General features: G+C 40.9%; 1 protein-coding gene across 2 annotated transcripts in view; it reads left to right on the forward strand.

The window, feature by feature from the left end:
- Positions 1-15171, forward strand: part of rbfox1 (RNA binding fox-1 homolog 1) — a 110546-nt gene that overhangs the window by 31733 nt on the left and 63642 nt on the right. For both annotated transcript variants that reach the window (XM_079520456.1, XM_079520457.1), the window contains exon 3: positions 14621-14773. In XM_079520456.1, coding sequence (XP_079376582.1) covers positions 14621-14773 — 153 coding nt within the window. The remainder of the gene's footprint in view (positions 1-14620; positions 14774-15171) is intronic.

Below are 15171 nucleotides of genomic sequence, written 5' to 3' on the forward strand. Positions count from 1 at the left end.
CACTATGAAGCTCTTATGATGGTAATCACTATGAAGCTCTTATGATGGTAATCACTATGAAGCTCTTATGATGGTAATCACTATGAAGCTCTTATGATGGTAATCACTATGAAGCTCTTATGATGGTAATCACTATGAAGCTCTTATGATGGTAATCACTATGCAGCTCTTATGATGGTAATCACTATGCAGCTCTTATGATGGTAATCACTATGCAGCTCTTATGATGGTAATCACTATGCAGCTCTTATGATGGTAATCACTATGAAGCTCTTATGATGGTAATCACTATGAAGCTCTTATGATGGTAATCACTATGAAGCTCTTATGATGGTAATCACTATGAAGCTCTTATGATGGTAATCACTATGCAGCTCTTATGATGGTAATCACTATGCAGCTCTTATGATGGTAATCACTATGCAGCTCTTATGATGGTAATCACTATGCAGCTCTTATGATGGTAATCACTATGAAGCTCTTATGATGGTAATCACTATGAAGCTCTTATGATGGTAATCACTATGAAGCTCTTATGATGGTAATCACTATGAAGCTCTTATGATGGTAATCACTATGAAGCTCTTATGATGGTAATCACTATGAAGCTCTTATGATGGTAATCACTATGAAGCTCTTATGATGGTAATCACTATGAAGCTCTTATGATGGTAATCACTATGAAGCTCTTATGATGGTAATCACTATGAAGCTCTTATGATGGTAATCACTATGAAGCTCTTATGATGGTAATCACTATGAAGCTCTTATGATGGTAATCACTATGAAGCTCTTATGATGGTAATCACTATGAAGCTCTTATGATGGTAATCACTATGAAGCTCTTATGATGGTAATCACTATGAAGCTCTTATGATGGTAATCACTATGAAGCTCTTATGATGGTAATCACTATGAAGCTCTTATGATGGTAATCACTATGAAGCTCTTATGATGGTAATCACTATGAAGCTCTTATGATGGTAATCACTATGAAGCTCTTATGATGGTAACACACTATGAAGCTCTTATGATGGTAATCAATATGAAGCTCTTATGATGGTAATCACTATGAAGCTCTTATGATGGTAATCACTATGAAGCTCTTATGATGGTAATCACTATGAAGCTCTTATGATGGTAATCACTATGAAGCTCTTATGATGGTAATCACTATGAAGCTCTTATGATGGTAATCACTATGAAGCTCTTATGATGGTAACACACTATGAAGCTCTTATGATGGTAATCACTATGAAGCTCTTATGATGGTAATCACTATGAAGCTCTTATGATGGTAATCACTATGAAGCTCTTATGATGGTAATCACTATGAAGCTCTTATGATGGCAATCACTATGAAGCTCTTATGATGGCAATCACTATGAAGCTCTTATGATGGCAATCACTATGAAGCTCTTATGATGGTAATCACTATGAAGCTCTTATGATGGTAACACACTATGAAGCTCTTATGATGGTAATCACTATGAAGCTCTTAGGATGGTAATCACTATGAAGTTCTTATGATGGTAATCACTATGAAGCTCTTATGATGGTAATCACTATGAAGCTCTTATGATGGTAATCACTATGAAGCTCTTATGATGGTAATCACTGTGAAGCTCTTATGATGGTAATCACTATGAAGCTCTTATGATGGCAATCACTATGAAGCTCTTATGATGGTAATCACTATGAAGCTCTTATGATGGTAATCACTATGAAGCTCTTATGATGGTAATCACTATGAAGCTCTTATGATGGTAATCACCATGAAGCTCTTATGATGGTAATCACTATGAAGCTCTTATGATGGTAATCACTATGAAGCTCTTATGATGGTAATCACCATGAAGCTCTTATGATGGTAATCACTATGAAGCTCTTATGATGGTAATCACTATGAAGCTCTTATGATGGTAATCACTATGAAGCTCTTATGATGGTAATCACTATGAAGCTCTTATGATGGTAATCACTATGAAGCTCTTATGATGGTAATCACCATGAAGCTCTTATGATGGTAATCACTATGAAGCTCTTATGATGGTAATCACTATGAAGCTCTTATGATGGTAATCACCATGAAGCTCTTATGATGGTAATCACTATGAAGCTCTTATGATGGTAATCACTATGAAGCTCTTATGATGGTAATCACTATGAAGCTCTTATGATGGTAATCACTATGAAGCTCTTATGATGGTAATCACTATGAAGCTCTTATGATGGTAATCACTATGAAGCTCTTATGATGGTAATCACTATGAAGCTCTTATGATGGTAATCACTATGAAGCTCTTATGATGGTAATTATGATGGTAATCACTATGAAGCTCTTATGATGGTAATCACTATGAAGCTCTTATGATGGTAATCACCATGAAGCTCTTATGATGGTAATCACTATGAAGCTCTTATGATGGTAATCACTATGAAGCTCTTATGATGGTAATCACTATGAAGCTCTTATGATGGTAATCACTATGAAGCTCTTATGATGGTAATCACTATGAAGCTCTTATGATGGTAATCACTATGAAGCTCTTATGATGGTAATCACTATGAAGCTCTTATGATGGTAACACACTATGAAGCTCTTATGATGGTAATCAATATGAAGCTCTTATGATGGTAATCACTATGAAGCTCTTATGATGGTAATCACTATGAAGCTCTTATGATGGTAATCACTATGAAGCTCTTATGATGGTAATCACTATGAAGCTCTTATGATGGTAATCACTATGAAGCTCTTATGATGGTAATCACTATGAAGCTCTTATGATGGTAACACACTATGAAGCTCTTATGATGGTAATCACTATGAAGCTCTTATGATGGTAATCACTATGAAGCTCTTATGATGGTAATCACTATGAAGCTCTTATGATGGTAATCACTATGAAGCTCTTATGATGGCAATCACTATGAAGCTCTTATGATGGCAATCACTATGAAGCTCTTATGATGGCAATCACTATGAAGCTCTTATGATGGTAATCACTATGAAGCTCTTATGATGGTAACACACTATGAAGCTCTTATGATGGTAATCACTATGAAGCTCTTAGGATGGTAATCACTATGAAGTTCTTATGATGGTAATCACTATGAAGCTCTTATGATGGTAATCACTATGAAGCTCTTATGATGGTAATCACTATGAAGCTCTTATGATGGTAATCACTGTGAAGCTCTTATGATGGTAATCACTATGAAGCTCTTATGATGGCAATCACTATGAAGCTCTTATGATGGTAATCACTATGAAGCTCTTATGATGGTAATCACTATGAAGCTCTTATGATGGTAATCACTATGAAGCTCTTATGATGGTAATCACCATGAAGCTCTTATGATGGTAATCACTATGAAGCTCTTATGATGGTAATCACTATGAAGCTCTTATGATGGTAATCACCATGAAGCTCTTATGATGGTAATCACTATGAAGCTCTTATGATGGTAATCACTATGAAGCTCTTATGATGGTAATCACTATGAAGCTCTTATGATGGTAATCACTATGAAGCTCTTATGATGGTAATCACTATGAAGCTCTTATGATGGTAATCACCATGAAGCTCTTATGATGGTAATCACTATGAAGCTCTTATGATGGTAATCACTATGAAGCTCTTATGATGGTAATCACCATGAAGCTCTTATGATGGTAATCACTATGAAGCTCTTATGATGGTAATCACTATGAAGCTCTTATGATGGTAATCACTATGAAGCTCTTATGATGGTAATCACTATGAAGCTCTTATGATGGTAATCACTATGAAGCTCTTATGATGGTAATCACTATGAAGCTCTTATGATGGTAATCACTATGAAGCTCTTATGATGGTAATCACTATGAAGCTCTTATGATGGTAATTATGATGGTAATCACTATGAAGCTCTTATGATGGTAATCACTATGAAGCTCTTATGATGGTAATCACCATGAAGCTCTTATGATGGTAATCACTATGAAGCTCTTATGATGGTAATCACTATGAAGCTCTTATGATGGTAATCACTATGAAGCTCTTATGATGGTAATCACTGCTAAAGAGTGTTTGTTCAGTAACAGGAGTCTCCCCGTCTCTCCAGATCTTTAATAAATGGACACTTTCATTGGGTTGCCAATTCATCCAATCAGGAGAGAGTATCGATTTATCAGTTTTATAGTGTTCCAGTTCCAATTTTGGACACTGCTCATTTCTTTGTGTCGTCACTGACTTTAAATCACACCTTTTATCTGTATCCTCTACTGTATCCTGTCATCCTGATTGGATAGCAATGAGTAGCCTACTATCAGAATATAACGCTATTTAACACTTTATTTTAACCAAGACAAAAACACCTTTAACAGGATTTCACTTTGTTGTTTACCCACAAATGAACTGTTATTATCCACTTGCCTTCATGCCAGTGTAAACACAGTGTAGTTAATCAGAGTACCCGTTGTACCCGTCTATCTGTCCCTTTGTGCCCACATGGTGTTCCGTGTGAGGCATGCCCAAATATGGAGTCCAGGCCAGCCTATATATAACGCCAACGTCATCTAGTATGAGAGTGACGACACTAGCGTTGACTCCCATTGTAACAATGGAATGCGGAAGTGCTCATTCTATCTCAATGGGATAGTTCCAATGTTTGGAACTATAGTCCATAGCACCCCGCTTTGCGGCGAGATCAAACGTCAGTATGATGACGTCATACATGATGACATCATAACAGGGTACTTTTGCAGATTCATGTAGTCGCTAATACGATGGGTTTCATGCAAGTCCATCGGCGGTTCTCAAGATACACTGATGAGTCACTAACAGAGATGTGTTGTGAATTCATAGATCAATTTCGATGTTTTTTGGAACAGACTGGTTACCAAGACATTTTAGCCGTGTTTCCACTGGCATGTGGGCGAGTAGATACTGTAGCTATTGGATGGATAAGGATAGAATTCATTATTTTGGGGTGAACTGTTCTTTTAGGCGCACACAACGATTACAGTTCACACACGGACACACATAGTCACACATGTGAGCACGCAAGCAGCACGCACGCAAGCACGCACGCACGCAAGCACGCACGCATGCAAGCGCGCACACACACACACACACACACACACACACACACACACACACACACACACACACACACACACACACACACACACACATGCACACGCACACATGTATACACACACACTCCAAGGCTGAATTTCTAGCTGGCCAGGAGCCCAGAATTGTTCTGGAGAAAGACAGAGTAAGGGACGGACATGAGGAATGGAACGTTTTTTTCTTCTTTTTTTCTTTGTCGCTGTCAGGCTGAAAACTTGTATCTCTATATTTCAACTTGTTCATGTGTTTTTTTAATCATAAATTAAACCATTCTACAAATTTTATACAGTTCTCACACTTTCAAGATTTTTCAATAACGTTCAAAAATAGCATGCAGATCTATAAGCTCGCAGCACGGCACAAAGTGATGTGCGTGACATCATCATCATCATCTTCATCATCATACCCGGAAGTTATGCGGAAACGCCTACTGAGTGCATTAAACGCTGTTAAACAACGTTAAACTCACTTTGCCGATCACTCGAAGTGTCCCTCACTTTATGCATGCACAATTTCGCTTACCCTCTATATCTAATATTTTTGAATAGCGAATGCAACAAAAATATATATGACACGGATGCTTTCCTGGAAAATAGGTGACCAACGTAACGTTTTGTGAGCTCGCAGATCAGCTATTTCTTATTTATATTTGATATTGTTTTACACAAAAAAAGAAGAAAAAAAAAGAAAAAGAAAAATTCATGAAATGGAAAAGCCGTTGATGTGAGTTTTATAAACATTGAATCAATGGCATGTATCAACAATGCCATAATAATAATAATCTAATAATAGATCTCCTGAAAATAACGGTTTTGGACATACAAGGTTTCCACCCGATCAGGCAGAGAAGTAGGTTACGCAGTGGGCTGGAGGTCTGGCAGCCATGCAGGCAGACCCTGGACTTTCCATTGCCTATACGTTTCCCCTGTTCCTTTCAATAAAGTCAGCTTTCCATCGTTTTGGGGGTCACAAACCCATCTGCGGTCTCTGTGACTTGAAAACACGCACGCACGCACGCACGCACGCACGCACGCACGCACGCACGCACGCACGCACGCACGCACGCACGCACGCACGCACGCACAGACACAGACACACAGACACAGAGCCAGGATGGAAGAGACAGCCATGCTCTAAAACTACAAGGCTCCATGGTCCTTTTGTTTATTAAAGGGGAGGAGGAGGGTTGTCTGCTCTGCATGCACAGATAGAGGTCAGAGGTCAGGGAGAAAGCCAGTCACCAGTGTGAGGCTGACGAGACTCACCTGGCTGCAACATGTACGTCTCTACCAAGCCCCCAGACTCACCTGGTTGCAACATGTACGTCTCTACCAAGCCCCCAGACTCACCTGGTTGCAACATGTACGTCTCTACCAAGCCCCCAGACTCACCTGGTTGCAACATGTACGTCTCTACCAAGCCCCCAGACTCACCTGGTTGCAACATGTACGTCTCTACCAAGCCCCCAGACTCACCTGGTTGCAACATGTACGTCTCTACCAAGCCCCCATACTCACCTGGCTGCAACATGTACGTCTCTACCAAGCCCCCATACTCACCTGGCTGCAACATGTACGTCTCTACCAAGCCCCCATACTCACCTGGTTGCAACATGTACGTCTCTACCAAGCCCCCAGACTCACCTGGCTGCAACATGTACGTCTCTACCAAGCCCCCAGACTCACCTGGCTGCAACATGTACGTCTCTACCAAGCCCCCAGACTCACCTGGCTGCAACATGTACGTCTCTACCAAGCCCCCAGACTCACCTGGCTGCAACATGTACGTCTCTACCAAGCCCCCAGACTCACCTGGCTGCAACATGTACGACACTACCAAGCCCCCATACTCACCTGGCTGCAACATGTACGTCTCTGCCAAGCCCCCAGACTCACCTGGCTGCAACATGCACGTCTCTACCAAGCCCCCAGACTCACCTGGCAGCAACATGCACGTCTCTACCAAGCCCCCAGACTCACCTGGCTGCAACATGTACGTCTCTACCAAGCCCCCAGACTCACCTGGCTGCAACATGTACATCTCTGCCAAGCCCCCAGACTCACCTGGCTGCAACATGTACGTCTCTACCAAGCCCCCAGAAAGGCTGGCCTACGTTGAAGCCAAGAGACGTCATCTAATGATGAAGTACAGTATAGTGCATTAATTTAAGAAAAAGGTTAAAATACGGAGATAAGAGGTTGCTGTCCGACAATGTGCAGGCCCTCTGGAGTGAGTGTGGAAATATAGTGACCCTCTCCATCATCAAAGTCGCCCACCCCTGGCTTACTGCATATGACCAACTCCACTAAAAGTCATTCCACGTGTGTTTCTAGTTATTTATTGACATACTTTCGTCCTACTCCTCCCGTCCAACACTCCCTGCTGACAAGTGCCACCCCCCGGCATGTAGGAGTACGTGAATGACCAATAACCCCCCGGCCTGTAGGAGTACGTGAATGACCAATATCACCCTCCCAAAGGCTTCCCCCTTTCTAACCGATTGTTGAAGGTTGTAGATGACTGGTCACTAGAGAGAGATTTCAGGGGTGTTTCTTCCACCTGGACATTGACTCATCTCTTCCACCTGGACATTGACTCATCTCTTCTCTGGTTTCACTGGTGGTGACGGAATGAACATGAAGCTAGAAGTTATTGGACCACAATGGAAGTAATATGACTGCAAAGTCCCCAGGACATTTTTGTGTTATTCTTTTATAGCCTTGTCTGACTGTACCACATGATGTTTCCATATTTTACCAATTTTTAACACTTCTAACTAATCAATCAGGCTTCAGGTAGTTACAACGGGGTAATTCAGACGGCGCATTAGTCCGCTAACGTGGCTTTGTGTGTGGTCAGGGTTAGGGACAGGGTTAGTAATGGTCAGGGTTAGGGACAGGGTTAGTAAGGGGGCGAGTCGGACCAATGCGTCGTCGGAGTAATGCTGACCCGTTACAACATCTGGGATAACTGTACGTCATCACCAGGCGTTGGAACCCACGACCGGCACAGTGCACCTCCAAAATGATACCATATAGTTTGAAACCCTAGTTTAAAACCAAATGGACCCTTACGGGTCATTTTACACGCTCAAGAGTTCAATTATTGTTAAACATCTGCATTACTTAATTTACAATATGTCTACACAATTAGAGAATGTAGAAGAATTGTTATTTCGCTCAACACCAATACAGCATGGAATTGTGGACAAAACCTTATCCAACGCCAACAGAAATGTTCTAAGTATTGGGTCTGAGGGGCTAAATCTCATAACATCCGTAGCTGTAATCCTGAATAACGGACCTTGATATGAAAAGGGTTGAAAACCACTGCTGTAATTGACAAGGAAAGGTTGGGAACAACTGCTCCAGACACTGGCTCATATCACTGCTATTATGCACATTTTGTTGTGAATTCAAAATGTAATTACTGGGGATTCATTGTTTGAGTTCTATTTAGAATTGATGTCAACGGAGGTACAATACAAGGAAAATGACACAGACACATCTTCCAAAACTGTTTGAAGAGCACAGGTGTGTTTGTGGGGATGTATGCACGCACGCACACACCACACTGCATGCACGCGCACACGCCACACTTCACGCACGTGCGCACACACCACACCGGGGGACTTTGGAGTGATCTTTTTGTTTTGTTGTTTACCAGCCATTGATCTTTCTCACACAGAGAGGCAAAGGACAAACACCGACTACTGCTGTGTGTGTGTGTGTGTGTGTGTGTGTGTGTGTGTGTGTGTGTGTGTGCGTGCGTGTGCGTGTGCGCGTGCGTGCGTGCGCGTGTGTGTGTGTGTGTGTGTGCAAGCTATCATGCAAACAATTCATTCTGTTTCAAGTTCCTCTTTACAGTATGAGTCAAGTGCGTAACAAATAGAAAAGTGCGCTCCTCTGAGTGCAGGTCTCCGCCAGGCCGGGTTGCCTACCCAGAGCCCACAAACTTCAGTCATATAGTCAATCTGATGAGAGTGAGTTATTTGGACAAACGTAGCAAAAAGTGTGTTTTGAATAGCCAGGGGAGCCCCCCATACACCATACGTTGTGTCATGATCTAAGGAATTATTTTGTAGGACAGTTCAAGAGTTTTAGGTCAAAATGTGGAGCGGGCTGTTATAGCGCCACCACGAGGCCTAACAGGGAGTGTAATGCGTGTAATATTTCACACCGACCGCACGGCACACACACACACACACACACACACACACACACACACACACACACACACACACACACACACACACACACACACACACACACACACACACACACACACACACACACACACACACAGAGAGATCCAAATAGATGCAGTGTCCTGGCGGCTCGGGTCTTTAAATAACCGTAGCACACACTGTAAATAAATGATATAAATAAAGCGTAAGGCACACAGATACATGCCATCTCCTCTCACTGCCCTTCTTTAAGGCACACAGATACATGCCATCTCCTCTCACTGCCCTTCTTTAAGGCACACAGATACATGCCATCTCCTCTCACTGCCCTTCTTTAAGGCACACAGATACATGCCATCTCCTCTCACTGCCCTTCTTTAAGGCACACAGATACATGCCATCTCCTCTCACTGCCCTTCTTTAAGGCACACAGATACATGCCATCTCCTCTCACTGCCCTTCTTTAAGGCACACAGATACATGCCATCTCCTCTCACTGCCCTTCTTTAAGGCACACAGATACATGCCATCTCCTCTCACTGCCCTTCTTTAAGGCACACAGATACATGCCATCTCCTCTCACTGCCCTTCTTTAAGGCACACAGATACATGCCATCTCCTCTCACTGCCCTTCTTTAAGGCACACAGATACATGCCATCTCCTCTCACTGCCCTTCTTTAAGGCACACAGATACATGCCATCTCCTCTCACTGCCCTTCTTTCTGCTGTCTCTCTCTAAACTCTGCTGCTGCTCTCACACTATATTTAATGGTTAATGTGGTTAAACGCTAACGTGACATGGATGCGTTCCAGGTCTCAATGGTTTAACCCATTTAGGCCTGACGTCGAAATAAAAAAAACGTTCGCTTGTGCGGCATTTTTACGATTTTTCAAAAATAGCAGACCTACAAGCTCGTAGCGCGCCACTCGGTGGCGCGCTATGAGCTTGTAGATCTGCTATTTTTCAATAGCTAAAGTATAACATAATGATTAGTTAAAACACCAAAAGGGGTTCCCGCCCAGAATGGGTTAACTCAGAGATAGAGCGTTCAAATGGGCGCGCGGGTCCTGTTGGTTTCATTTCGGCACGCTCTCGGTGTGACGGAACCTTGCCTGTTCATGGCGTTCCAATTCTACTCTCAGACTTAAATTAATTAAAGGGATATTTAACTTTCAAACATGTTTTGGGTCATTTTGACGTCTTCTCAGGCTTTTGAGATTCACCCGAGACTGTTTTTAAAGGGACACTTCACCCTTTTTGCAAAAAATATATATGTTAATGAGGTTTAGAAGATTTAGAACACTTTCCTGGGGGTCATATGTGTAATATGTGGTTTTAGATATTTTAGATTTTAGGTTTTTAGCAGTGAGCCCAGTGTCTCTGATGTCGTCGACACTGGGCTCACTTCCTTCCTGGACTACAATTCCCATAATGCTTTGGTGCACTGCTCCTCCTTGTTGATAGGGGGAGGGCTGTCTTACTGAGACTGTGAGACAACATGTAGTCCAGGAAGTAAGTGAGCCCAGTGTCCATGACATCAGAGACACTGGGCTCACTGCTAAAATCTAAAATATCTAAAACCACATATTACACATAATGACCCCCAGGAAAGTGTTCTAAATCTTCTAAACCTCATTAACGTATGTTTTTGCAGAAAAAGTTTCCCTTTAAGTCGATTCAGTATTTATATATTTCATAATTTTATCAGACATGTGGGGCTTGTTTGATAACATGAATTTCAAATGAATATCAAATGTATGAATATTGAATACTGAAACACGCAACTTTTAAACTGTCTGGCGTGCTCACAAAAGCCTGAGTAGACGTTGAAAGTGAAATTAAATTTTAGGGATGAGGGGCAAGACGTGCAGGACTGTGATTGTAGGCTACTCAGACTACGTGGACATGTGATGTGTGACATATGATGTTTACCTGAAACAACAGAACAGTTCATATATTGCTGATATTTATCAGCAATATGTCAATATTTAAACCTCCCTGATTAGTACAGCTCATTATTTTTGCTGTGGCATCTGCTATGCTGTTGGTAACCGCGGCAACGCATGTCGGGAGCGACAGTGTTGTCGGACTAATGATTTATAATGATTTTTGGTATGTTGCAATACACGTCTGCACCCCACTCTAACTCTAACCCTAATATAACCTCAATGAGACAGAGCCATGACGCCAAATATGTAACCAGGTCTAGCAAAATGTTCCTCATCATTTTTGATTTTCTGCCTATAAAGGCAGAAAATCTAAAATAAACTTGATTTTATTTGTTTGTGATTTTCGTTTTTTTTTCATATTAACACAGCTTGAATGTTGAAGAAAGTTTTCATTCCAACAGATTATTGATTTGGGCACATTAAATGTATACATTTATAAGTCAAAGTAGGCTAGCCAGCTCTAGGTGTTGAAATGTTGTGAACATTCAAAGGGGATTTTCTCAGCTTTGGGTAAAACGGCACAATCATTTTAAAATGGTCATATCTCCTTCAAATATTTTCCAATTTAATTGAATGATACATCATATGAAAGCTTACATTATGTACTTCAATAATCTGTAAAAAACTGAAAAATTACTCTGGTCGAGATGAGGCCCTATTTGCCAGACCCGGTCACATATGCTCATAGATATCTATGCTCAATTTATTTTATCTTAATGCTCAATAAATGCATGTATTCAATCCAAGAGTTGTCGGATGAAATACTGTTCATATCTGTTCTCGACTTAGGAAGTCACAGCACTGTGACTTATGACAGTGAAAACTAGCTGAGCATAATATAGTCTCAATATTGTTTCAGGTCCCACCAGTGTGACTGTGTGTTATGCATTGCGGCTTTCATGGAGCGTGAAGTTTGTAAGGTCAAAATGCTGATGAATCCATCAGGGTTTTGCTCACACAGGGCTGATGCCAGTAGTACCTCTCTCTGCATGCCCCTCTCTGTGTCTGCACAAACAGCTGTCCATGGGGAAGTGTGTGTGTGTGTGTGTGTGTGTGTGTGTGTGTGTGTGTGTGTGTGTGTGTGTGTGTGTGTGTGTGTGTGTGTGTGTGTGTGTGTGTGTGTGTGTGTGTGTGTGTGTGTGTGTGTGTGTGTGTGGTGGAAGAAATCCTCAAATTATTTTTTACTTAAAGCAACACAATGTAACTTCCCTCTTCTACCACGGATTTGAACCTGTGCTGATTTTTTTTTACCATTGAACTAATAGAGCCAGGCTGCTTGCCCAGGGAAAAATAAATGTAATCTTGATGATCAGGTCAAAATTCACAATCTATGTCTCAATAGGAGAGCATGCAGGGCAGGGAGACATACCCCAACGTTGTATTGTATTAACATAGTCTGTCTACCATACAGATTAAAAATGTATTAATGAAAAACAAAGTTGCATAGTGAGGCTTTAAGTAAAAGTACAAAAGTATATTGCCATCAAAATATACACGTACCAAAAATAAGGAAAGTTTTCTTTCCCATGAAAATGTGTAATTTTGTTCGATTTTTCCTTTTCTGTGCGTGTGTGTGCGTGTGTGCGTGTGTGCGTGTGTGTGTGTGTGTGTGTGTGTGTGTGTGTGTGTGTGTGCACGCGTGCGTGCGACGTCGTGCGTGCGTGCGACGCCGTGCGTGCGTGCGTGCGTGTGTGCGCGTGCGTGCGTGTGTGTGTGTGCTGTTGTACTTGCAATTCAAAAGATTATCTTTGTTATGATTGTGCCTTGTCAAGTTAGACGCAAAGTAACAAACAGAATCATTTAAGCTTCAAATACAATAATATTTTCAATAAATACACAGTACAGCTGTCATACCAAACGGGTCCATTGTGTACGTGTTAAATGATCACTGGGGATGTGACAGTGCTCCAGTGTAGCTGGTGTGTGGCCAACAGTACGAGGCCATGTGGTTGAACTAGGCAGCCTGACAGTGGGACTGTGTGTTAGGAATTAAAATGTCGTAATCTTAAATTGTGGGGGGAATTAATCAACTTTGACAAAAAAAAATCTCCCACGAGAAGAAGTTTTGGATGAAAACAATGAATGGAAGATGAATCCAAACTTGATTAATGAAACATCTCATTGACAGGAGGATGGTCTGTCATTGCTTTAACCCATGGACGGGAACCCCTTTTGGTGTTTTAAGGATTATGTTATACTTTAGCTGTTGAAAAATAGCAGATCTACAAGCTCATATCGCGGCACCGAGTGCCGCGCTACAAGCTTGTAGATCTGCTATTTTTTTTAAATCGTGAAAATGTGGCGCAAATCTTTGAATATAATATTCTTTCAGAGCAAAATAAGTATTTACTTCCGGGTGGTCCCTGGAACAACATATTTTCACATGGGTGTCCAAGTACAGATAATTCTGAGGGTCCTTGACATGAAAAAGGTTGAGCACCTATGACATAGAAACATAGGTTTATGACATAGAAACATAGGTTTATGACATAGAAACATAGGTTTTTCAGAAAACATTTTAGGATTTAGAAGACTTTTTTTTTTAGAATCGGCCTCAGTCCTAAATGGGTTAATGTCTGATGAGCTTTATTCCAAACTGAGAGTTTAGTTGAAAAGCAACATTATTAAACTACAGTCAGTGGTGGAAATGTAACTGTACTTCAGTACAATTTGAGGTACTTTTATTTGAGTATTTCTGTTTTTTACAGTACTTCTGCTCCACTACATACAGTATCAGAGGAAAATGTTGTACTTTTTACTCCACAAAGATTATTTGACAGCGTTAGTAACGAGTTACTTTGCAGAGTTTGATTAATAGTAGGCCTACAAAACTGACTTTGAAAAATATCACATTTGAATGATTTGACACATTTGGAAAATATTGAGTACTTTCATTTTGGTACTATATGGAAAATACTCTTACTTGTAAGAGTATTTTCATATTGTGCTATTGCTACTTTTACTTCAGTAAGAGTACTTCTTTCACCACTGATATATGATACCACAATCTGATATTAGTCGTATTAAAATGTCAATAATATGCATTAAGCAAGTCTAGAAAGAAGTCATTAATAAACAAAGCCAAGTAGGCCTACAGTACAACCTAATTCATCAAATGAAACAAAAGAGGACCAGGACGCATCTCCTTATGAACACAGATAACATTGGGTGGAAAACAAGCATATTAAAGCGTGTTGTACATTTCATCACTGATGATAATAACTGCCTGACTGATAGATTGAGTCCATTCAAATCTCACCCGCATCCTTCTTCTCCTGTGTGCCTGTGTGTGTGTGTGTGTGTGTGTGTGTGCGTGCGTATGTCTGTGTGTGCGTGTGTGCGTGCGTGTGTGTTCTCCAGCAGACAGATGACGCGGCCCAGACGGAAATCCAGCAGCAGACCCAGACTGTATCACTATCAGAGAACACAGACAGCAAGACGCAGCCCAAGAGGCTGCACGTCTCCAACATCCCCTTCAGGTTCAGGGACCCAGACCTCAGGCAAATGTTTGGAGTACGTCTCCTTATTATTTAACTCCCGCTTGAGACGAGCAGTTCACCCGAGAAATGACTGAATTTCTATTGTTCAGTTTACTGATGTCTTTCAGTCACGGATAGTTTTCCTTTTGTACAAAATTAATTTTGTACAATATTCAAAAATCATTTCATTTTGTATAAGGCTATGGTAAAAGACTAGCTTTTACCGAAAGCTTATACAAAATTATAGAAGAATTTAGGACACACGGTGTTTGAGGTTATTTTTTATATCGTTTTTCCTTAATTTTTGGATTCTGGATACATTGTTAAGGATTATAACTGCACGAGTCAAAGACAACAACGGGTCATTTCTTGGGTGAACTATATATTCCTATATATTCCTATATATAATGTAGAATTCGTATACCCTCAGAG

Source organism: Electrona antarctica (genome assembly GCF_951216825.1).
Source record: "Electrona antarctica genome assembly, chromosome: 14".
NCBI classification, from domain to species: Eukaryota; Metazoa; Chordata; class Actinopteri; order Myctophiformes; family Myctophidae; genus Electrona; species Electrona antarctica.